The 23,389-nt window shown below is 31.0% G+C and overlaps 3 protein-coding genes across 4 annotated transcripts; all 3 read right to left on the bottom strand.

The window, feature by feature from the left end:
* Positions 1 to 2,705: 2,705 nt before the first annotated feature.
* LOC106340036 (beta-glucosidase 27-like) lies at positions 2,706 to 5,903 on the bottom strand. 2 transcript variants are annotated; one of them, XM_013778905.1, is made up of 14 exons: positions 5,815 to 5,903; positions 5,579 to 5,669; positions 5,381 to 5,450; positions 5,223 to 5,278; positions 5,054 to 5,129; positions 4,869 to 4,946; positions 4,692 to 4,779; positions 4,344 to 4,599; positions 3,987 to 4,102; positions 3,672 to 3,889; positions 3,479 to 3,513; positions 3,300 to 3,402; positions 3,092 to 3,200; positions 2,706 to 2,980 (listed from the first exon to the last, which is right to left on the bottom strand). In XM_013778905.1, the coding sequence occupies exons 1-14, from the start codon at positions 5,820 to 5,822 to the stop codon at positions 2,752 to 2,754; spliced, it is 1,533 nt and encodes a 510-aa protein (XP_013634359.1). In that variant the 5' UTR covers positions 5,823 to 5,903; the 3' UTR covers positions 2,706 to 2,751. The 2 variants fall into 2 exon arrangements, with proteins under 2 accessions (XP_013634359.1, XP_013634357.1); XM_013778903.1 differs by lacking the exons at positions 5,223 to 5,278; positions 5,381 to 5,450; positions 5,579 to 5,669; positions 5,815 to 5,903 and having other exon boundaries at positions 3,975 to 4,102; positions 5,054 to 5,125.
* A 4,506-nt stretch (positions 5,904 to 10,409) lies between these two features.
* LOC106342984 (beta-glucosidase 26, peroxisomal) lies at positions 10,410 to 13,513 on the bottom strand. The gene is made up of 11 exons (XM_013782071.1): positions 13,339 to 13,513; positions 13,167 to 13,257; positions 12,951 to 13,079; positions 12,787 to 12,862; positions 12,533 to 12,698; positions 12,187 to 12,442; positions 11,983 to 12,098; positions 11,674 to 11,891; positions 11,450 to 11,587; positions 11,248 to 11,362; positions 10,410 to 10,909 (listed from the first exon to the last, which is right to left on the bottom strand). Exons 1-11 carry the CDS (start codon positions 13,344 to 13,346, stop codon positions 10,555 to 10,557), a joined length of 1,668 nt encoding a protein of 555 aa, XP_013637525.1. The 5' UTR covers positions 13,347 to 13,513; the 3' UTR covers positions 10,410 to 10,554.
* A 6,609-nt stretch (positions 13,514 to 20,122) lies between these two features.
* LOC106341816 (beta-glucosidase 32-like) lies at positions 20,123 to 23,343 on the bottom strand. The gene is made up of 13 exons (XM_013780543.1): positions 23,146 to 23,343; positions 22,959 to 23,028; positions 22,738 to 22,793; positions 22,404 to 22,479; positions 22,200 to 22,277; positions 22,008 to 22,095; positions 21,657 to 21,912; positions 21,438 to 21,556; positions 21,125 to 21,342; positions 20,953 to 20,990; positions 20,751 to 20,853; positions 20,538 to 20,646; positions 20,123 to 20,451 (listed from the first exon to the last, which is right to left on the bottom strand). The coding sequence occupies exons 1-13, from the start codon at positions 23,293 to 23,295 to the stop codon at positions 20,211 to 20,213; spliced, it is 1,602 nt and encodes a 533-aa protein (XP_013635997.1). The 5' UTR covers positions 23,296 to 23,343; the 3' UTR covers positions 20,123 to 20,210.
* Positions 23,344 to 23,389: the final 46 nt, after the last annotated feature.

Raw genomic sequence — 23,389 nt, 5'->3', positions numbered from 1 at the left:
TTACAATAAAAACACAATGATGATGCAAATAATTTCAAATATTGGTATGTAATTGCTTTGTATTCTTCTTAATTCAATTGCGAATAATAATAGCACTATTGGGTTCAAATATTGCAATCATAGCTGAGAATGGAGGACTTGAGATGTTTCTTTGCGTATGAAACACTTATATACTTGCGTGTTTACTTTGTCCAGTGGATTTGTGGGAATGTGCGACGTGGTACATTTAAATTCGCAGAGTTTCTGGAGATAACAAAAACACATGCTTAATTTGGAGTTTCTTGGATGTGACGACTGAAAACAACTAAATTAAAAGTACATGTAAATGTAAAAGCTACAAAAAGGTGCAAAGGTACTTAGAACTTGAAAACCAAGTAAACACGATCGCTAGGGTAACTAGAAAATGATTACTGCAACGAAATAAATAAATATGATAATGCTTTCCACTAAACCCAAAATCCAAAGTTTCAATTTGATCGGAAAAAATAATGATATCATTATGACGAGACGTTGATGGTCCAAGTTTCGATAGACTCTTAATAAAGATGTGCAAACACGATGGGACCATTCTCATGTGAGAAAAACTGAGCATTCTCTTCTCTTATCACCATCGTAGAATCGCTCTCACTTGCTTTGTATATTATAGATAACATTGATGAGAAGATCATGAATTTAGAAAAACACCTAAGTAGTAGTGTCATTTTATTAGTTTATTCTATCATTCTATTAATTTATTCAGGATATAATGTGGACATTATGGTAAGCTGATCAGCGATCAGATCTATGCGTTACACATTAACACATAATGGTTAAAAATGTTTTATTTTTATGGGAATAATATCGATATAAATTCTGACAAAAAAAGAAAAACAGTATAGATCCATCCTAATGAGATAATTAAGATTAATTCAGTTTAACCCACGATTACATCATGAAGAGTACATAAAACAGAAACACAAACTACAAAAAAGTTTAAAAGTAGTTACAAAAGAAAAATTTAAGAGTTAAACTCAAATTAAGCAGGACTAACAAACAAAATCTTACCGTTTATCGGCGTGGACAGCATCAAAGTATTGTGTAAACTACCTATACCAAGAATGATTATATACTACACACTTAAATGTCTATGTGGATAAGACGATTAGAATCACGTTTTGTATGGGGATTGAGTAACAACTGAATAATTGGTGGCCAATACGATCCCCACAAGGTGCCTTGTTAAGTAGGCAAAGGTAATTAATGTTATAAACCAATTTTATATAGAATGGACCAAACAGATATAAGCTTTGGTCTCTTGGTCTCATTCAGAATAAGCCAATCATATGGAAACCAAAGACATTAACAGACGCCGATTGGCCAAACTTAGTGGCGGCCACTCACATCATCATCATCATCATCGACTGTTGTACTAATTTGTTCTCCCAATTCTACCCTTGTTCATGGAAAAGACGATTAAGCCCTTTGACTTGAAGATTTAAAAAGGTCAACGCAGAGATGTGAATTCATTAACAATTTAACAGCATGAAGGAGGAAAAGGTAAAAGAAAAAAGACAAAGGGTGTCCCAAAATTTGATGGCTCACATGAAAGTCTCGCATATGGGTTCATGGCCCATTTAAAGCCGACGACAATGTCTTATCCATCATAATGATACTAGACTAGGAATCTGGCTCTGTCAATATATTAAGTAATGTTATCGTCCTAATTCCTAGGGGCATTAATATGGGTCCCTTTTTGTTGCTAAGTTTTAAGTTTAATTTTGTTATTATTAACGACCAACAAGAATTAAATCATGTTTACCCTTTTAGCTATTTTATATTTCTAAAGGCAATTTTGGATTAGTGATTTGACGCTGGAAATCGTCACCAAACCATATATATATTACAAAACAACTTCAGTATAAATATACTTGTTTTATAAGAGATCACTACAGTATATAGAAAGAATACGAACAGATATCTATGGTTTCTTAGTAACTAGTATTTTTTAAAAAAATAGAAGTCCAAAAAACGGAAGAAGATAAGAAGAAAAGTAAGAAAGAAAGAAGGGAACAAGAAGCATGGAGGCTTAGCAGAGAGGGAACAAACACTAGAATTATGGCATGTGACCTTTGTCTTCTCTTTACTTCCCATGTGCTTTCTTTATTGCATTGTATCAGTACCCCCTTTTATCTTGCTACAGAGAGTTTACAATAATTGCAAACTGATAATCCTGATATAGATCAGCTGGTTCAAAGCTAATGACCGTTATGAAGAGTCGAAGTATTCATATGTTATTTTTTTCCAAGCAATATCTTATTCTGATTCACATATATATTTATCTGAAATCTAACTATCAGTGCTCTGACAAATACTAGTCGTTCTTCAAACTATATTAATGACTTCTCTTTATTGCTTCGTATCGTGACTTTAAAATAAGAAAAGCACATCAATGTGAAAATTGTACGTGATGAAATCATGGAATTGACTTGGAAGTGAACAGGTATCCTCGTATGCTTGCGTCAAGGCCAATTTTACTGATTGATTTGGTGAATATAGATCACGACCTAGAGTAAGTTTCGTTTGTATCGATACATATTAGGAAACTTTTTGAAATCTTATTTCATTCCGAATCTTGAAAACATTTTATTTCAGGCAGGAGAAAACTCTTCACCTTCTATACAAAATTGAAAAGGAAAATTAACATTAACATAGTAAGCAAACGGCCATATCACCCTTATTAGTTATTAGTTATTACATTACACTTGCTTAGCTTTAAAACTCCGACACCTTAACCCTTTTCGCTTGTGATTTTTTCACCATGTCTTCGTCTCTTTTCTTCAAGAACTCCTTGAACCACATCGCCGACATTTTTGGATAACGCTCAAGCCCATTTTCATAGTCCACGTAGAACAATCCATACCGTACTTCATATCCGCAATTCCATTCACAATTATCCAGCAATGACCATGCAAAATATCCACCTACTTGGACTCCATCCTCACTACAAAAGTATTTCATTATTTTTTCAATTAACGTCCACATATAAATCTTGCAAGGATTACTAACTTTTCTGTGAGTAAGGAAAATAAATTTTGAAAATAACTGAGCTTACTATATGGCCTTGTGAAGGTTGCTAATATGTTTCTTGTGATAATAAGTCCTCTTCATATCCATCAACTCACAGATTTTTGGCTTCTTCTTTTCGTATGCATCACAATGTCCTGCTCAAATAAATTTGCAGTTATTTTAAATATTAAATACTTTGAAATATAGATATTGGGGATCAAGTTGAAGCCTATGGATCGTGTTTTATATCTTACCATTTTCAGTGATTATAAATTTAGGGTTTCCATATTTATTCTTGGCATAATTCAGAACTTTTCGTAATCCCTGTGGATACATCAAGTTCCAGTCAACCCCACCCTGAAAAGGCAAAATTAAATCAGTATGTAAAAGAGTACAAGCTATATAATAAATTTGAAGTTATTTGAGAACTAACCTGTGCACCAATGGCCTTGCCTGCTTTATTTTGTTCTGTTTTAAAATACAAAAAAAAAAGAATAGACTTGCTTGTGAGTCATACTCATAATAAACGAACCAAATCCTAAGAAAAAAATTCTCAAAAGTTTTAAATTAAACATAGAAATAATAGTATCGTATATAACTTCGCTAATCTTTAATTGTCTACATACTTTTCCATTCAACATGTTGATCTGCTCTCCAAAATGGCTTGTCGGGATCTACTTCAGCAACGTTTTTAGCGTAAACAGAGCTATAATAGTTAATACCAATAAAGTCAAAAGATCCTTTTAACTTTCTTGATTGGCTTTCGGTAAAAGACGGTAATCTCTTTCCAACAATTTTTTTCATCACTTCGGGATAATCTCCGTACACCGTTGGATTCATGTGCCTACAATTAACAGGATAAAAAGTATTAGTAATCCACGTAATCCATTAAAAACTTTGATTATAATAATGAGAAAAAGAATTAGTACTCGACCGTATACCATCCAAACATAAACTCCATAGCTCGCTCGGCTGCTTCATTATCTTCAACACAAGCTAAATCATATGGCTCGTACCACAAAGGACAATGCGCCATACCAATGTTTCCATCTTTACACTAAACACGAATACGCATTAATGAATTATAATGCTATGTTAACATATAAAAAAAGTACTAACTTATCGACACTACATATCATATGTTCATCATATAACAAATTGATTTTTTTTTGTCAACAAAACATATTGTTTGGTCCATATCTCCATATAACATACTGATCGTGTGAGTTAATTGTTTGGTCCATCCTTTTCGACAGCCAGGAGAAAAAAAAAGACAAAGCAAGATTAGTGGTACATACAATACGGCAACTCCTGAAGGCTTCTACGGCTTCGGCATGAGCCAGAAGAAGATTGTGACTAACGATATAAGCCTCGTGACCGGATTTTCCGGCTATGGCTGCATCGTTCATGTATTTTGAGGCACGTCCTGGAGCTTTTCTTCCCGCATCATAGCCACCTACGCTATAGACCCATGGTTCATTTATTGTTAACCATAGCTTCACTCGGTCTCCAAATTCTTCAAAGCATATGGTAGCAAAATCTCGGAAATCCACTCTGCATAATATAAACATCCACATACATATCAAATTACATAAAATAACTTTAGCTTAAAGCAATGTTATCGAGATATTTGGAGTTTAGCTCACACAATGTTTTCGTTTAGAAATCCGCCATATTCTTCTTCTAGAGCTTGAGGTGTATCCCAATGAAACAAAGTTGCTAGAGGTGTAATTCCTGTTGATGTTTTAAGATGTCATTAAGAACTGGATTAACTGATTTTATGATTTGACTGATTGTATTATAGTGAACCACAATATATCTACCATTGGCTAGTAGTTCGTCAATGAGCTCATTGTAGAATCTAATTCCTTCCTTGTTCACTCCCTTGCTTAGTTTGCCATCTTGTGATTTAGAACATAAAAATAATTTTAGAGATATACATATTCCATGTTTTGCATTAATCATCGGAATTAATAAAGAGATCAGTAGAAATGTGTTTGTAGCTTACAAGGTAATATCCGGACCCAGGAGATGGAGAATCTAAAAGCATCCATATTTATATCCTTCATGCTTTGAATATACTCCTGACGCACATATTATTCATTAATTTTAATTAGATGATACTAAGATCTAAACACATCAAAGTAATGGATGCCTAACTATTTATATGAACCCACCTTGTAACGATGATAGAAATCAACGGTCTCGTCCGCGTTAGAGCGGCAATTTCTTTCTGAAAAATAATTCAAACATTATTAGATAAAATATATTTTTTGTGTTACAGATTGTTTAAGATTGACGCAACAATCATCAGTTAAAGGGATGTCGATGATACCTGGATACTTGCGAGCAAAAGCATCCCACATACTTTCTCCTCGGGAACCTTCTTTCACTGCTCCTTCATACTTATATCAAAATAAAAATAAAAACACGGAGATTGAGTCGATTGTTGTGGTCCTGTGGACAGTAGGCGCACCCATTCCACTGTTTCTAAATTTTGCATTCGTTTAACGTTTAACTGTGTACTACTTACTTGGTAAGCAGATGAAGCAGTTCCAAACAAGAAACCTTGGGGGAAATCAGCTCGTACGAATGATTTCTTTTGGTCACAACTCTTCCTTCCTCTGTTAACAAGTTGTATAAAAAACACATTGTTAAAAATTTATTAAAACTGCATGCATGCTCATACGTTACAAAAACAAACACATATATATATATATATAAACAACATTATGATACTACCGATCCTCTCTCACAGAATTCACTTACTGTTTCATTGCTTACAACAGTAGATCTCTCTCAAGAGATAATGAGTTTCACTTAATGCCTTTTGATGTGGAGAAGATAGCTCTTTAAACTGCACACAGACATGTATATGTTATATATAAAAATATGTTGTGACAGCTAATTTACTAAATGTTGGCTTGGTATCTAATGTCCTGTTCAGCTTATGAACATGGATCTAAGAAATGTTGAAGCAAGAGATATATATACCAAATTCGAAGATTTCTGTCAATGGGAGAAAATGATGTGATCCGGGCAGCTATTTATAGACCTTGGAGGTAAAGTAATTTTTTTTGGAAAATGTTTTATTATGCAATGTGTTTTGTCTCCAGCGTCAGCGTTTACTATTATTATGTACCGGTTTGTTGACGTTGTTGTTAAAGAATGTTCGTATATACTACCCCCATTCTGTTTTAAATTTTTTTTTTTTTTTTTTAAAGTATTTGTTACATAAAGATATATGTTTTATGATTTTATTTAGTTGTATTAATCCATCCTAATAAAATGTCAATTAAAATTAATAAGACTTATTTAAATACTATTAATATAAAATTATAGTCTCCGCAATATCTTAATTTTTCTAATATGCATGTCTACTTCATTCTGTAAACCCTTGTTAATGAATTATAGTCCTTTCCTTTTTGAGTACGAGACTTCATTATCTGCTTCAAATAATTGTATTAGGGTAAATATTATTATCTGAACCAAACTAAAAACTAAAATAATCGAACCAAGACTGAACCATGTACCAAATTTCATAAATAATTGAATGATATATTTCAAAAACCTATGAACCAAAAACCAAAAAAACAAACATCAATATACCTAATCATGATCATAATGGAATAATTCATTAATCAAAAAAATTAATCCATCAAAATAATACTAATTTAGAATGCTTTGATTATAATATAATTTAGTACCTTTTTATTATTTTATTGATATATTTTATTAATTAATGAAATACTAATTTATAAAAATATGCTTTTAATAATAGCGATAGACTTTTCTGGCTTCTGGCTATAGTCTCCAGTATTCGAGCTGTTTGCAATTGAAACTTTATTATAAGACAAAATCAGTATAGTCACGATTTCATAAATCAATAAATTAAACGAGATTTTTAGTTTTGGTGATAAAACGCTCATGACTGTGAGATTCACCATTTAGGTTCGAATTCCGGCCACTGCAGTATTTACATACGGTTCTGCAGTGTCCCGAGATAGAAGACCGTTCTGGTGCAATCCATATCTTTAGTGTGACTCTGGTCACCGTGCGGTTCGCGATTGTTTCGGTCTCTAATCTCACTCATCTCGATAAAAGTCAAAACACTCTAATTATTAAAAAAAATTAATAAATTTTATTTGTTTAAATTGAATCAACATAAATATAACAAAATTTGATAAAATAATATTTTTTAGAACTCTATATAAATATATAATCTCAATATAAACCTAAATCAATAATTAATATATATATATAAAGTTTACATAAATATAAATAATCCTATAGTCTCTAAATGTCGTTGACGCTGGCGTGATTAATGGAACAAACACATATATTAGTCGGGAACTTGTAAAGCTTTGGTCCGTCTTGCTCTCTAGACTTTTTTCATGGGGTAGATTATGAACCAGTTAATGCCTGTTAATAACTTAGGTTACAAAGTTATAGATAACAAAAGCAACTCTAGGTGAAAATCAAACTAGATTAAAGTCTTGATAGAATGGCGTCGTAGATAAATAATCTTTAACGCCGTCTTACTTTATTTAATAAAATTAAAATTTTATTTTATTTTATGTTATTTTATCTTATCTTCATATCTGCTAGAAAGGCTAGATCAACTGCATGACCACCAGCTGTGAAGATGAAATGCTTATTTATTCTTAGGAAAAAAAAAAATGAAATGCTTATTTACGAATAAATAAAAACATGTATATCCAAGTATCGCGCTTTTCGAGTTTGAATGTGAATATTCTCGGAGCCTATTTTTTTTTTTTTTTTTTGCGCCTGTTTAACTTGAATATAGGGGGAACATGTTACATGCATATATGTCTATCAGTCAAAATACAACTGCACAGATATCGGATAACGTTTTCAAAAAATATATCTTTAAAAGGAATCGGATGTATCAAACGTTTTTTGTACGTTGCCAATTTCCACCCATCGATTTGGACTGCCTACCAGTAGAAAGCATGAAACGTGGAACGTGAATGTTGAATATATAAATATACATTGTTTATTTCCTTACTTAGTGTAGTACTCTTGATTTGGTTTGTCCCCGTAGAGTTGTCTTAAAAGAGAAATTCGTGAACCTCTAGATTCACCAACCAATAGTGTTTGAGTATTTGATATTTGATATCTTTTAAAAAAGGAAACAAAATTGAATTTCCAAATAAGATTATATTTTTGAAATAAAACAATAAAAATACATAAAAATAGTTACAAAAAATAAATAAATAAATATTGATAAACTTTTAGCAAAATACTAAATCCTATACCCTAAATCCTAAACTCCAAACTCTAAATTATAAACCTTAAATCTTGGATAAACCGTAAACCATTAGAAAATTTTAAATTCTAAATCATACATTAAAAACTAAATCTTAATAACACTAAACCCTAAACCCTAATCACTAAACCCTAAACCCTTGGATAAACCCTGAACCCTTGGATAAATCATAAACTCTAAATCAAAAATATTTAAAATTAAACCCTAGAGTTTATGATTTATCCAAGGGTTCAGAGTTTACCCAAGGGTTTAGGGTTTACCCAAGGGTTTAGGGTTTAGTGATTAGGATTTAGGGTTTAGTGTTAGTAAAATTTAGTTTTTAATGTATGATTTAGGGTTTAAGATTTTCCAACGGTTTAGAGTTTATCCAAAGTTTAAGGTTTAACGTTTAGGGTTTAGGGTTTAGGATTTAGGGTATAGGGTTTAGTATTTTGCTGAAGATTTAACAATATTAATTAATTTATTTTTTATAGCTATTTTTATGTATTTTTATTATTTTATTTTAAAAATATAATCTAATTTGGATATTCAATTTTATTTCCTTTTTTAAAAGATATCAAATATCAAATACTCAAACACTATTGGTTGGTGAACCTAAAGATTCACCCTAGGGGGTGAACCCAAGAATTTCTCGTCTTAAAATATTCGTGGAAACTTTGCGTTCATCGCCCTCCCTCTCTCTCATACAGAAGTAAAATTTCATTCCACTCCATAAATAACTCAACATCAAATCGGGCCTCGCGGTCTGGTGGTAAAGAAACCTCGGCTGAGGTGTCCGCCATCACGATTTCGAGCCCCGGCCACAGCGGATTTAACATCCCTTCCGTTGGGGCGCTGGACCCCCTACAGGGGTATAGTTGGAAATGTGGCTGTCCAGATACCAGAGTTACCAAAAAAAAAAAAAAAAAAAATAAAAGAACTCAACATCACTAGTAAAACCCACTTGCCTATAATAATTGACTATGTTTCGATTTGAAGTTTCAGAAACAGCAATAAGACTTACTGTAACTGAGTTTGATAAGAACTAAGTGCCAAAAAAAAAAGGATGGCAAAGAATTAGGAATCAGACTTTTCATCACAGCATGCTGCTTAATTAACTATCTTAGTTCTCTAAGATAGTATTATATATTTTAGTTGGGGCTTTGACTTCAAATATTCAGGCCTCATCTCAATATGGGCTGTAACTCTTTTTAATACAGATTTCAAATTTGGGTTTTTATATTGATGTGCTTACGAATCCTACATATAAATAATTTTACTCCTAAATTCCAACTATGGTTATAATTTATACGATAAAATTTAAAAAACTTTTCAATAAATAAAGTTTATATAACAAGAAATATTACTGAAAAATGAGCTATTTTTCTCCATCTCTCTGCAGATCAAAAATGGGAAAGGTGTCATTTCCAATCTTAGAGATAATATAGCCCATGATTGTAGTTAGTACTAATGTGTGAGTTTTAAGAATAACTTAATGGTTTAAGTCCATATTGACAGCGCTAATAAGAGACTCTCAATTGGAGACATTTCAACCAAAATATAATGTAACAGATTTATTTGGGTAAAGATTCTATTTCCCACGAAAACTATCATATAGCACTAGATATCCACCAAACTATGATCTCATTCAAAATTTTCCCAAACTAAAAGGTACAAACTTATTTCTTCCCGAATAGATAATGCAAAACTTATTTAACCATAAACCATGGTTTGAACCGGTTTATTATTAACCAAATAATTTAACCAAATTTATTTGAGTTTCAAAACGCGGGATTGTTCCTATAAGTTACAAATTTATTGGGTTTCAAAGCGCGGGATTATTCCTATAAGTTACAAAATTAATATAAGTTACAAATTTATTGGGTTTGATTTTTTTTTTTTTTGGTTTAGCTGGATGAAATTATTTGGTTAATAATAAACCAGTGAAAACCATGGTTTATGGGTAATTAAGTTTCGAACTATTAATTCAGGGAGAAATAGATCTATACTTTTTAGTTCGGGGAGATTTTGAATAAGATCATAGTTCGGTGGGGGAAATATGCTGTTCACCCGATTTATTTTGAAAATGCTAAAATAAGTAAAATTCTCTTATAGATCAAACAAGTTTACAATAAATAACACTGAACAAGCATAGGGAATGTTTACAAATCATAAAATATTCTTCATCTTCAACAATTTGCAACAGCTTTATAGGTTTTACTTTTTAAGAACACTCTGTTTCAGTTATTGGATCCCTTGAAGAACAGAGAAGTACCAACAGTTGCAGTGACAACAAACAAGCTCCCCAAAACCGCAGGTAGCGCACCACTATCTTGAACAGAATGTAATAACTGTTTTCCATAGCTCTCCTTTTTCTCTTCCTTCTTAGACTCCGCAGAAGAAGAAGACGACTCATCTTCTTGATCAAACTTCAAGAACTCTTTCAACCACAAAGCAGACATTTTCGGGTATCTTCTAAGCCCATCTTTGTAATCAATGTAATACAAACCGTATCTCACACCATATCCACTGTTCCACTCAAAGTTATCCAGCAATGACCATACGTAATAGCCTTCCACTCTAACTCCATCTTCACTGTTAATATTAATGAAAACAAACACATAAGTGACTAAACACCCTTAACCTATAGTGCCGTTTCAAATAATTTCTAGTCATTGTTCAAAAACTTATAAGGGTATAAATATACAGTTTTAAAATTTTGATAGTTGGAAACTATATATTTTTTTTCTTTAATAATTATACGTCTTAAATATAGGAATTATAATTAAAATTTTAAGGTTTTATACTTATTTAAAATTATAAGAATTTCTTTTTCAGAATTGGATCTTATTCGACCGTTCTACTTACACATACACATGCTAAAAACGGTCATGTCTATGCTCAAAATTGCTCTAAACATATGTGTTACTTACTGAATAGCTTGATGAATGGCGTGGATGTGTCCTTCTATGTACTCCAATCTCTCTGTATCGATTGAAGGATTGTACATAAACAGACTCTGACTCTGATCAGCTACTTCACCATACCCTGAGAGTATCATAGACAATGTTACATTCAAGATCTATACAGAAACAGCGAAGACATGCAAAATACTCATCCAAATGATGTTAATACCGTTCTCGGTTATGAGAATCCGAGGATTGTCATAGTTTTTCTTCATATACTTCAAAACGTTTCTGAGTCCTGTTGGATATGTGAAACTCCACTCTGACCCTCCTTGTTTCGCTATCTGTTTCCCATCAATGTTTGTTTCTGCACCATGTGTTAGTAAAGAGACATAAGTTAGTCACAAAGCTTCCATCATCATCATCATCATTTATTATCATCAAGAGACATACTCATCCAATCTACGCCTTGATCAGTTCTCCAAGTGGGTTGCGTAGGATCCACGTGTTTGATACTCTTCACGAAAAGCGAGCTGTAATAGTTTATACCAACGTAATCACAAGAGCCTATCAGCTTCTTGGATTGTTCTGGTGTGAAACTTGGTAACCTATCTCCTACAGATTTCTTCATCGTGTCTGGATAGTCTCCATACGCTGTTGGATGATGATGCCTGTATGAAACACCACGACAAAGAAGAAAACAATTCAAGAACGGTCTCACACTAAAAAGACTTAACTCATTTATCATTTTGAATCACTTACCAACCAATCATGAAGTCCATAGCTCGGTTACATCCTTCTACATCATCTGGATCACTTGGATCATAAGGCTCATACCAAAGCGGGTTATGCGCAATTCCTATTTGTCCATTTTTAATCTGCATATATAGTATTCACATAACATCATTACCATGGAAAGTGACTTGTGATCTTACTATTTATAGAAAGTTTTAACTTTCTACTTACATGGTCACATTTTCTAAACACTTGCACTGCTTCTGCGTGTGCTAGAAGCATGTTATGGCTCACAATGTAAGCCTCGTATCCCGACATTCCAGCAACACTAGCTCCATTAACATACTTCGAGCATCGTCCTGGAGCTTTTCTCCCTGTGTCATAACCCGCAACACTGTACACCCATGGCTCATTCAATGTGCACCACAGACTCACTCTATCCCCAAACCTCTCGAAGCAAAGACTTGCATAGTCTCTAAAGTCATCTCTGTGGTTGCAGATAACCTAGCATTAATCTCTAGAACGGATACATTCACCATATGTATTAAAAATTTCAAATAAAGTCGATTTTGCTTACATAATCTGCTCGCTTAGAAAACCACCATATTCATCTTCAAGATCCTGAGGAGTGTCCCAATGAAAGATAGTAACAAGAGGAGTGATTTCATTGGCTAGGAGTTCATCTATAACATCATTGTAAAACTTAATCCCTTCTTCACTAACTCCTCTCTCTCTTTTGCCATCTGTTTTTGATTTTCACAAAGTCAACCATAGATATTTATTGATATCAGTGTCCAAAAAATAAAGTTTCAGAAATAGTAATATACTTACAAGGTATAACTCTTGGCCAAGCAATGGAGAGCCTAAAAGAATCCATGTTTATATCTTTCATTCTCTTTATATCTTCCTGTACAAGAAATTTATCATAGATCTTCAATATTGTAACTAACTACCTTGATGAGCAATAAACCGAAAAGGTTAAAGATAGAAAATACCTTGTAACGATGGAAGAAATCGACGGCAACGTTTCCGTGACTATGGTCACTGATTCTGTGAGGAAACCTGTTGGAGAAATGATCCCACATGCTTTGACCTCTCTCACCTTCAGTGACTGCTCCTTCATACTATATAATAAAAACAGAAAACTGAAGTAAATATCATTTGATCTTGTAATATTTTTTTTTCTTTCCAGTTTCTTGAGTTTTTGTTACCTGGTAAGAAGAAGAAGCAGTTCCAAAGAGAAAGCCTTTTGGAAAGCTAGCTCTACCTTTTGACATCGATGTAGGATATGTTCTTTGAAGGCTGCATATAAATTTCAAGATTCATTAAATATGAATCTTGGAATGATTGAGATAATAGAAAGAAAAGAAACAGAGCACTTACTGTGTCATCTTTGGTGGGTTTCGTCTTGTATGAAACTTAAGTTTAGATTTATTTTCGCTAAAGTTTGATCTTGGAAAAGAAAGATACAATGATGATAACAGGTAGATCTTGAAATAATCTTCTCTGGCTATAGATCTTGAGAAGCGCCTTCAAAGTGATATGATATATAAATGCGTGATTGAGATATATAGAATTGAGAAGTCAAAGTGGGGTTATATGTATTATTTTTTATGCAGCATCTATGTTATTAAAACAGAAATACAAAATAAAAATACCCTTTAATTTTACCATTTATTTACATTAGAATGCCATTGAGATATTTATTGAACATATATTTAAGTATGTTTGTATTTTTTTAATTTAAATAATAGATTTAAGCATTTAATGTATTTTCCTAATTTAAATAATAGATTTTCTTAATCAAATCTTAACCAAAATAGATTTCCTAATATATTTTATATTAACATATTAAATATTTTAAATATTTGTTAGTAATAAATAATAAAATAAAAATTACACATCATAATCAATTTATATAACATATAAATAAAATATAAGATACTTTATTCATATATTATTAGTATAATGCTTTCATAATATAAGTCCAATTAGTTATAAATATTGGATTTTTTATATGACACATTGTGATTTAATAGGCAATTAAAATCACAAAATATAATTATTCAAAGTAATAAATAAAATTGTTATGTTTTAAAATATTATATTAACAATTATGTAATATATTTTAATTTACAAATATATATTATACCATTAGTACAAAGAAAAAAATTAAAGTGAAAGCTAATATTTATACAGTCACGGATATAAATTGTACTTCTTGCTCTAGAAATAAACAACAACAGAGATTATTTTTCTTTAACAAATTTATTTTAATAGATATTATAGTTCCAAATATGTTTATATATTTTATGTTTTTATAAATTTTTTTTTTAAGGGATGCTAAGATTTTGAAATTGGAAAAATTTATGACCCACCTCTATATTATTTTAATTAGGATTAAATTTATATCAGGATATTTTTTTAAATTTTAAATTTTAATTTTTATTATAACTGCATAGATTAATTTTCAATATAAATTTATGTTTAAATACTACAAATACATTATTTAATATAAACTAAAAAAACTAAAAACATAAAATAAATACACGTCCGGTCGGACGGGTCAAGCTCTAGTTATTGTTAAAAAACGATTTGATTGAGAGTTATTGCGGACCGTTCCTCGTTTGCCTAATAAAAAAATATCAATAAGGTCAGTCAACTTCAATTTTTCAGAATACTTGCAAATTTTGAATATATTTCTTCACGATTTTTTTTTAAAAAACTTGTCTTTTGGCGATATAGTTGATTAAGGACCGCGTTATTTTATAATATGGTCTACTCCCGTTGTAATAATTCGTCCACACCCCATTTTTAAATTGAAAATGCAGTTCTTCAATGTTATAGATGCCGCGTAAAACCCACAAGTTTTCAGTTTAGGTCTGATTAGCATGGTTTAGGTTAGCGATGTTCAGTCCGCAGTAACAAATTTAACAGCACATGTTAGTGTTACTATAAAAAGGCAGAAGATAAGTTCAATTGGACCCACGCAACTACACCTAATCCATGATAGAATGGATTCTTAACTTAAATTTCCACTTAAGTTACGAAAAAAGCAAATGCTTTAAAACCATGCATAACTTAAATTGTTTCTTTCTTCTTTTTTTGGTAAACAATTGTTTCTTTTTTTATTCAGTTACCTACCTTTTCATGTTTTCTTTTGTAACTACCTTTAGAAACAGCATTCAATCTCTTACCTACCTTTTCGTTTTTGCTAGCGCCTAATGATATTCTTATCATTAGAAACAGTGAAGAGGATATCATAGAGTCCTCCTCGTTCTACACGTCTATTGCTTACAACTTATTTCAGCTTATGTCCACTCCATAATCCATATGCTCATGTATGTTCTAGTAGTTGATGCTCTCCCTCAGTTTTTATATTATATTGTATGCTCAAAATGCTCTCTCTTTTTTAGAGAACAAACACGGAGAGAGTGAGCGTTGGGACAAGGGCAGAGAGGAGCATCGTCGTTGACTTTGAATCGTTCACGAGAGACTGAGAGAAGAGGGCATATTGGTAAATTTCAAAGAGGTTCGTGAACAGTCAACGGTGTATGTTCTTGGTCTTGGACTTTGTCTTGGATCTGTATTAGCGAGATCCACTTGTAAGTTGACAATTTTGAAGCAGTCTTGATGGTGACGTGGTTCTAAACCGGTCAAACTCGCCGGCGATTTTTAAGAAAAAGACAATTACAAAACAGGTCAATAATTGTGGGACGTGATCAGTTTCATCCCTCGTGTATTGTTGTTGTATTCATAATGGCTGATCACTGGTACAAAGAAGTGGGGACTCCTAAACCATTTCCAGATTTTTTTTTCTATTTTAGAGTTTGCCACTCTAAATTTAAAGTTTCTAAGTGTTTTTAGGTGTTTTTTTCCCAAAAACAATATTTTAACCCTAACTTCAAAATTATTTATATTCTACCCTATAGTCGTTATATTTGTTATAATTAATATAAATCCATTATTTTCATAAATTACTAGCAAATATATAAAATATTAAGGTAATACTAATTAATAAAATCTTACACTAAATATATATAATTATAAATAGAAATACATAATTAAATATTAAATTATAAGCAAAATAAAAAAATATTCTATAAATTATTTCTGTAATGCTCCATCTTCAATTACATAAAATTTGTTTGCACAATATTTTAGAGATTTTGGAGGTTCCGGAGAAAATTTACAAGACTATTAGTGATGTTGTAATATTAAAATTTGTGTAATAATTATTTCTTCATGTATCTTTTTAAAAAAATATATTTTTTAATTAAGTTTTTTTTTGTAATATTCTCGTTGTCTAATTCTAATTTTAAAATATTATAAACCTTATTTTAAAAATGTATTTAATTTTATGTGTAAAATTTGAATTTATAAAAAAATTTATGATATATAAAAAATTTAAGGATTAAAACGATAAATAAAAAATTACTTAAGAATCATAAATATGATGTGTAATTAATTATAATGATCAAAATACAAAATAAAAAGATGAAACTTCAGTCGTGGTCTTACAAAGTCTTCCGGAGATCTGAACGAATTCTTTTTTTCATACAAATGTGTGAAGTTTCACTACTCAAACTTCAAATTTGAAGTTTTTGCATTTTTTTTAGAACAAAAAATTTTATATTTAAAGTTATAAAATTTACTTAGGAGATGCTCTAAATAAATTCATCTCCATCTCCAGGATCGTCGACAACCGAAGACTCAAAAATATATAACATCAATGTGCCACTGAAGAATCTAATATATAAATTGTAAAAATTGTGTCTCCTACTCAAGCCAGTAAATTTTCTTAGATGGATTATACACTAGAAATCTTTTCTTGATTCTTCAAGATAACATTTTTACAAAAGAGTCTACATCAAAGGACCTATTAGTTCTGTGAGTTTCTTTATCCAAAATGTGATTGGTAATCTTGAAATTATATAGTAGATTCATATATGCAGCAAAATTCAGCGGCTTGAGTGCGAGAGTAACAGCCGTTAAGTCCACTAACCGTAATTATGATCCTCTATAGTAGTGTTTTTTGATATGGATATTTAAGAAAATCTATGAAATTACTCGTCTTATAGAGAACTGGTTTAATAGTCTTGCACGATTGTGCCAGGCCTAAAATATGTTCAAGACATAAAAATGGGCGGCCCTGGAAGGAATCAAGAAACCCACATTTGATTGAAGCTCACACTTGAGATACATTTAATAAAGCCCATTATTATCTAAAGTACAAATTGTATTTAACCATGAATTTTCCCTTATATTTACAATGTTTGCCACTGGCTTAATACACAATCGTTTAAAAGTTTTTCTAAACCACCCGGCCGTCACTTAGCCTCAAATTATAACATATTATCAAAGCCCATTAGGATGATCTGCAAGCTTTATGTGGACCGATAGAGTACCATATATTACAATTAAAATCAGATATCTACTTCCAAAACAATATACACACCGGTATATTACCTTTACATTTTGAACCGGATAAACAATATATATAGATTAATATATGTATACATTCTAATTCAAATATATTATGATATTGATGCAATTTTATATGTGTATTACTAATATGATTTTCTTAGAACATATTCAATGGATTTTAATAAAACATAGACTGTTCGATTGGTATTTCACGTGATGATGCATTCGGTTTAACTAACCAACCAGTTCTGTATTTTGAACCGTGCGGATCTTACCTACCTGGAAAGTTTGAAAATAACCGAAAATCTTGCAAATATATTTACGTGCCAAAATAGTTTGCACAATCAAAATTGTCAATAATATATCACGGATCATAGTCAACCTAATAACTTCCTAAAATTTACGAAGCCACAACTTCCCACTGTTTATTAAGTGATGGACAGTCATATATTGTTTTTGATTGGCTGCTCTGAATAAAATATTTATTACATAATTGAGTGTATATAGATCCATTACGTGATTTATATATACAAATCTTTGTTTAGATTGCATCCAATGGTATCTAACTGCTATAGTATATACGAAATTCACATATTTTAAAAAGGGAATATCTTAAAAATGAATATTATGATGCTGAGCATATGCGCTATAATTTTTCATAAATTTAGCGTAATTAAATATGATATTAAATATATTCCCTAAATATGTGCGTCCGCTAGCATATAAATACACATCTTCCTATCAACTCAATGAACAATCACATTCTCACATCACTCATAAAAATGGCCGCGCCGAGCCCATAGAAAATGTTACACTACTTAAGGATGTAAAACCATGGAAAATCCAGTTGGATAATTCACGTTAAGTTGATTCATTTTTGGAAGCAAAACACAAGTTTTGGAGGGGAGTCACTTAAATGCATTCTTGCTGATCAAACCGTGTTTTTCTCGAGAACCTAAAGATTCACTAATTTAGGGTTTAGTGATTAGGGTTTAGAGTTTAGTGTTATTAAGATTTAGATTTTAATGTATGATTTACGGTTTAAAATTTTCCAATGGTTTACGGTTTATCCAAGATTTAAGGTTTATAATTTAGGGTTTGGAGTTTAGGATTTAGGGTTTAGGGATTTAGTATTTTGCTAAAAGTTTATCAATATTTATTTATTTATTTTTTGTAACTATTTTTAAGTATCTTTATTGTTTTATTTTAAAAATATAATCTTATTTGGAAATTCAATTTTGTTTCATTTTTTAAAAGATATCAAATATCAAATACTCAAACACTATTGGTTAGTGATTCTAGAGGTTCACAATAGGGGGTGAACCCAAGAATTTCTCGTTTTTCTCTATATATCAATGTCCGTTACTACTCTACGGGAGTGATTGGTTGAGATTTATCTCTTTACTTTAGCTTTATTTACTTTTAAATCACTAAACTTTACCAATCATGTTGTACTTTTCTTTTTAATAGTTAAAACCTAAATCAAGTTTTTATAAACTTTTACTAATCATGCTTTAGCTTTATTTTTAAAGCTACAACAAAAAAACTAAAGCAAATTTTTTTTTTAATGTATTTTAGGTAAAAATCCTAAAGCTTTCTTTTATAGGCTGTAGAATCTGTGAAATAAAAAAATTATCTATAATATCAAATAAATTAGATAATCATAGTTAAAAAACATCTATAAATATTTAATTCAATTTTGAGTCTGTAAAAATTATTGAAATATTTTAAATAGAATATATATTATTTATATATCACATTTTAAATAACAATAAACTTTGAGAATTTATAAAAGATATTAATATAAATTATTTAATTGATAAAATAATAATTATCTTATATATACATCACAAATTTCACATATTTTATTTTAAAATATTTACACCCTATAATTTACACCTACAGCAAATTTAACTACATCAAAAGTCTCTCGAAAAAAAACTACAGTAACAACTTTACAGCTACAACTAATTTACATACAGTTAAACTTTTACAGGTAAATTTTTAGAGCCACAGTCCAACCAATCACTCTATATATATATGCACGACGTAACTTGATTATAATACTAGATGTTGTAATGAAACAAAATCCGTAACATGAAACATATAATTATAAAGAACAAATACCCGCGCGGACGCGCGGATGAAAGGCTAGTTATATTTAAGTTCTAAACCAATAATTAATTTTTATTACTATTATTATTTTATGGGTGAAGCCGCGTAGATGATATGTGCGCTATTTCCATTTTATAAAAAATTAGGTTCAATTTTTTTTATTTAACTTTATTTTCTCACATGTTCTATTTCTTTTTAAACTATATATTTTTTGCTTAACTTTTTTTCCTTTTCGAGAATTTTCTGACCTATTATTCTTTTGTGCTTTTAGTTAGTATAGTATGGAACATAAATTTTATACTTGTTTGTCTTAATTTTCTGTTCGATTACTCTTATTCTCTTAACTAATCTAAATAACTTATTTGCAAAATATAATATCCACAAGAAGAACGATTCTTATAGATTTTATACATAACCAATTTAATTAGTTGATTAGATAAAAGTAAAACTATATAAAAAAGATTAAACTATCAAAATTGAAAAGACTACTTTTGGAAGTTAAAAAACACGGTCCGGTTTTCATTATATGAGTATATTACAGACATCCAATATTTACTGTTTCTGGAGCACTGCTGCAAAAATTACAAATTAACTTTTTAAAAGAATGATTGTGTACGTTGCAAACATGTATATCTAATTTCTATATATAATTTCCTGTAGAACAAGGACTCTAGTTGTTTGTTTCTCATGCTTTGATTCATTCTCCAGAGAAGTTAGACCATCTGCAAAGCAGACCACCATTTCTTGATGCTATTGAACAGATCCAAAGGTGTTGCTTGCTCCTTTCTCTCCAGGAACTTTTTGAACCACTTGGCTGAATCTTTAGCATATCGTTTTAGATCATCTGCATAATCAACGTAGTATAGACCAAATCTCATCGTGTATCCATGTTCCCATTCGAAGTTATCCAACAACGACCATGCGGAATAGCCTCTAACGTCACACCCATCCTCACTGCAATACATAATTAATATTAGCTAACTATCACTTAATATAGTTGTCACTAATTCAATTTTTGATAGATACTGAAGTTTTCTTACGTAATGGCTTTATGTAGTTCTTGAAGATGTTTCTCGTGGTACTCTATTCTCTTTGTGTCTTTTAATAGTTGTTCACGTGGGACTGTCCCAACATCGTAGTCATCATATCCTGCATTTTATTAACTTGATTATTAAGCTGAACTAATAAAATAAAGAAATTCACAATTAGATGACAATTAGTGAAATAACTGAGAGTAATTTCTAAAATATTACCATTTTCAGTTATGTAGATAGTTGGGTTGTTGTATTTATTTTTAATATGATTTAGAAGCTTTCGTAGGCCCTCAGGATATACATAGATAAATTTGAGTTCATCCTGAAATTAAAAAATCAAAAAATAAATCTAAATTAAGTTGTATTCTGGAAATTGTACATATAGGCCAAGAATATTTTCGAGAGATGTTGTAGTTCATACCGATTCTGAGGAAATGTAGTCGCCGTCACGATTTGTCACTAATAGAAAAAGGAAAAAAATAATATCAGTCTTGGTAAAAGTTTAGGGTAATTACTATATATTATACATTACCAATTAGAAAACTGCTTAGCCTGTTTTTCTTTTATTTATTTTGAATATTCGAGGTACTCACCTTTGTACTCCACATGTTGATCCGTGGTGAAACGAAGTCGTGAAGGGTCGCTCTGAAGCTGGCGTGTGACATATCGAGCACTGTAGTAATTTATTCCAATAAAATCAAACGAGTTTCTTATCATTTCAGTCTGTTTTCTGGTGAACGAAGGCAATCTTTTTCCAGCGTTTCTTTTAATTGCTTTTGGATAGTCTCCAAAGATTAGAGGATCGAGATGCCTACACAAATCACAAACAAAAACAAAGATATGCGGATTAATTCTTACACTAATTTACTAGAATTATTAATAAAAATTGTAAATGAGATAACTTACCAACCAAGGTAGTAGTCAAGAGCTCGTTCAACTGCTTCTTTATCAGCATGGGAATTAACATCATAAGGTTCGACCCAAAATGGTGATAACACTATGCCTATTTTACCATCTTGGGAGATCTGTTTTGCAAAAACAAATTGATTAGTACCACAAAAGGATTTCAAAATTTAACTATACACCTATTTTCCACCCTTTAATATAGTCAGATAATATATATACCTTGTCACAATTTCTAAACTCTTCAACAGCTGCAGCATGAGCTAGAAGAAGATGATGAGAGACTACATAAGGTTCGGTGCTCGAATCACCAGCCACACATAAGCTGTTTACCCATTTTGAGCATCGTCCCACTGCTTTATTGCCCTTGTCATAACCCGCAACACTATAAATATAAGGCTCGTTGAACGTTAACCACATATCGACCTTGTCACCGAATTCTTGAAAGCAGACTCTTGCAAAGTTCCGGAAATCATCACTGTTTTCGAAAATATCAATAAATTCAATTTAAAACATTATAACCTTACGTTGGCAAGTAATGGTAGAATATTTTTCTTAATCTTTTTTACTTACATGATTCGAGGGCTTAAAAATCCACCGTACTCATCGTCCAGAGCTTGAGGGATATCCCAATGATAGATAGTTACAAAAGGTTTTATTCCTATGCATATGTTTGAACAGAATATATATAATGATAAAAAATCATTGAAAATTTTGAATTTAAACATTTGACAGAAATCACTGGTTTGAGCATATGATTCTCACCGTTTTTTAGGATTTCATCAATGAAATTTTTGTAGAATTGAATTCCTTCGTTATTTACCCCATCGCTTAGTTTTCCACCTGAACATTCAAAATTTGAAAGATCAACAAATGGTTAAGTATATACAAAAATGCATCCATATAAGATAGAACTATAAAGTTATTATTTGTCAATATATAAATTTCGAAAGTTAAAGTAGTACTCACTTGGTAAAATTCTTGACCAAGAGATGGAAAATCTAAAAGTATCCATATTCATTTCCTTGATCAACTTGATGTCATCCTGCTCGTTTATTACGGGAATTTAAGGTAAATATTAGCTAAACGCACAAAAGAAGACAAAGTTTGGATTAATTTCTAGGGATGTCCGATATACTCTTTTTTTTTTTTTGAAAAGTCACACCTACTCTTTTCAAGAATTTGTTTTCGTATTAAACGTTTCAAATGATTTTGTTGCGGGCAAGTATATTAAAATAAAATAAAAAGTACATTAAAATAAAATACTAGTTACTCACTAAAAAAAAGAAAAGTAAAACTATACCTTATATCGATGATAAAAATCAACGGCTATATCTCCATTGTCCATATTCGTCCTTTCTGCAAGTTTAATTTACCGTGTCACGTACTATTTATTAAAGCAAAAATATTTCACAGTTTATCACCATGTTCGAAGATAGATTTGTAACTAAAACTCCCAGGAGACCGTAAAATGTTAACATTGATTGATATTTTGGAGAAAAGGTAAGGAGATTAAATGTAGACCTGGATATGCATGTGTGAAGTTGTCCCAAATGCTCTGCGTCCTCCCTCCTTCTGCGACTGCACCTTCATACTGCATCAATGAACGTTTGGTATAATTAAAATATTAGTTTCTCTAGCTAGTTTGTAAAATTGTTAGGCAGTAGATATAATGTCATAAAATTGTTAAAGAACATAAAAACCACCTAACCTGATAAGCTGAAGAACCAACACCAAAACTGAAATTAGGAGGAAAACTATAACGATCAAGTTGCTTGGTCGAAAATCCAAGGGATCTTCCCTTTGAAACAGCGCATGACATTAGAAAGAGTGTGACTACAAGTGCAAGCTTAATTGCCATTTCTCTTAGCCAAGTTAAGAAAACTAATATGATGAATACGCAGAAAGTATTTAGGGCTTATCGTTGTCTGAGAATTGAAAAGATCCGTAGCTAG

This window comes from Brassica oleracea, chromosome C4 (assembly GCF_000695525.1).
Source record: "Brassica oleracea var. oleracea cultivar TO1000 chromosome C4, BOL, whole genome shotgun sequence".
NCBI classification, from domain to species: Eukaryota; Viridiplantae; Streptophyta; class Magnoliopsida; order Brassicales; family Brassicaceae; genus Brassica; species Brassica oleracea.
Note: the sequence above shows the minus strand (reverse complement) of the source record. Positions and strands in the feature narration are given on the sequence as shown.

Bases quoted from the DNA above. Each gene is read 5' to 3' on its own strand.
- LOC106340036 (XM_013778905.1), bottom strand. The intron at 4,103-4,343 runs GTATGTACCACT...ATTCGTGTTTAG, and splicing joins CCTTCAGGAGTTGCCGTATT to TGTAAAGATGGAAACATTGG. The intron at 3,514-3,671 runs GTATGTAGACAA...ATTTTAAAACAG, and splicing joins TCAACATGTTGAATGGAAAA to AACAAAATAAAGCAGGCAAG.
- LOC106342984 (XM_013782071.1), bottom strand. The intron at 11,588-11,673 runs GTATGTCTCTTG...CACATGGTGCAG, and splicing joins TCAAGGCGTAGATTGGATGA to AAACAAACATTGATGGGAAA. The intron at 10,910-11,247 runs GTAAGTAACACA...TAATATTAACAG, and splicing joins GCCATTCATCAAGCTATTCA to TGAAGATGGAGTTAGAGTGG.
- LOC106341816 (XM_013780543.1), bottom strand. From the start codon at position 23,295: ATGGCAATTAAGCTTGCACTTGTAGTCACACTCTTTCTAATGTCATGC. The intron at 22,794-22,958 runs GTCTACATTTAA...TTAAACTTGCAG, and splicing joins CTTCACACATGCATATCCAG to AAAGGACGAATATGGACAAT. The intron at 20,991-21,124 runs GTGAGTACCTCG...TTTTTCTATTAG, and splicing joins TCAACATGTGGAGTACAAAG to TGACAAATCGTGACGGCGAC.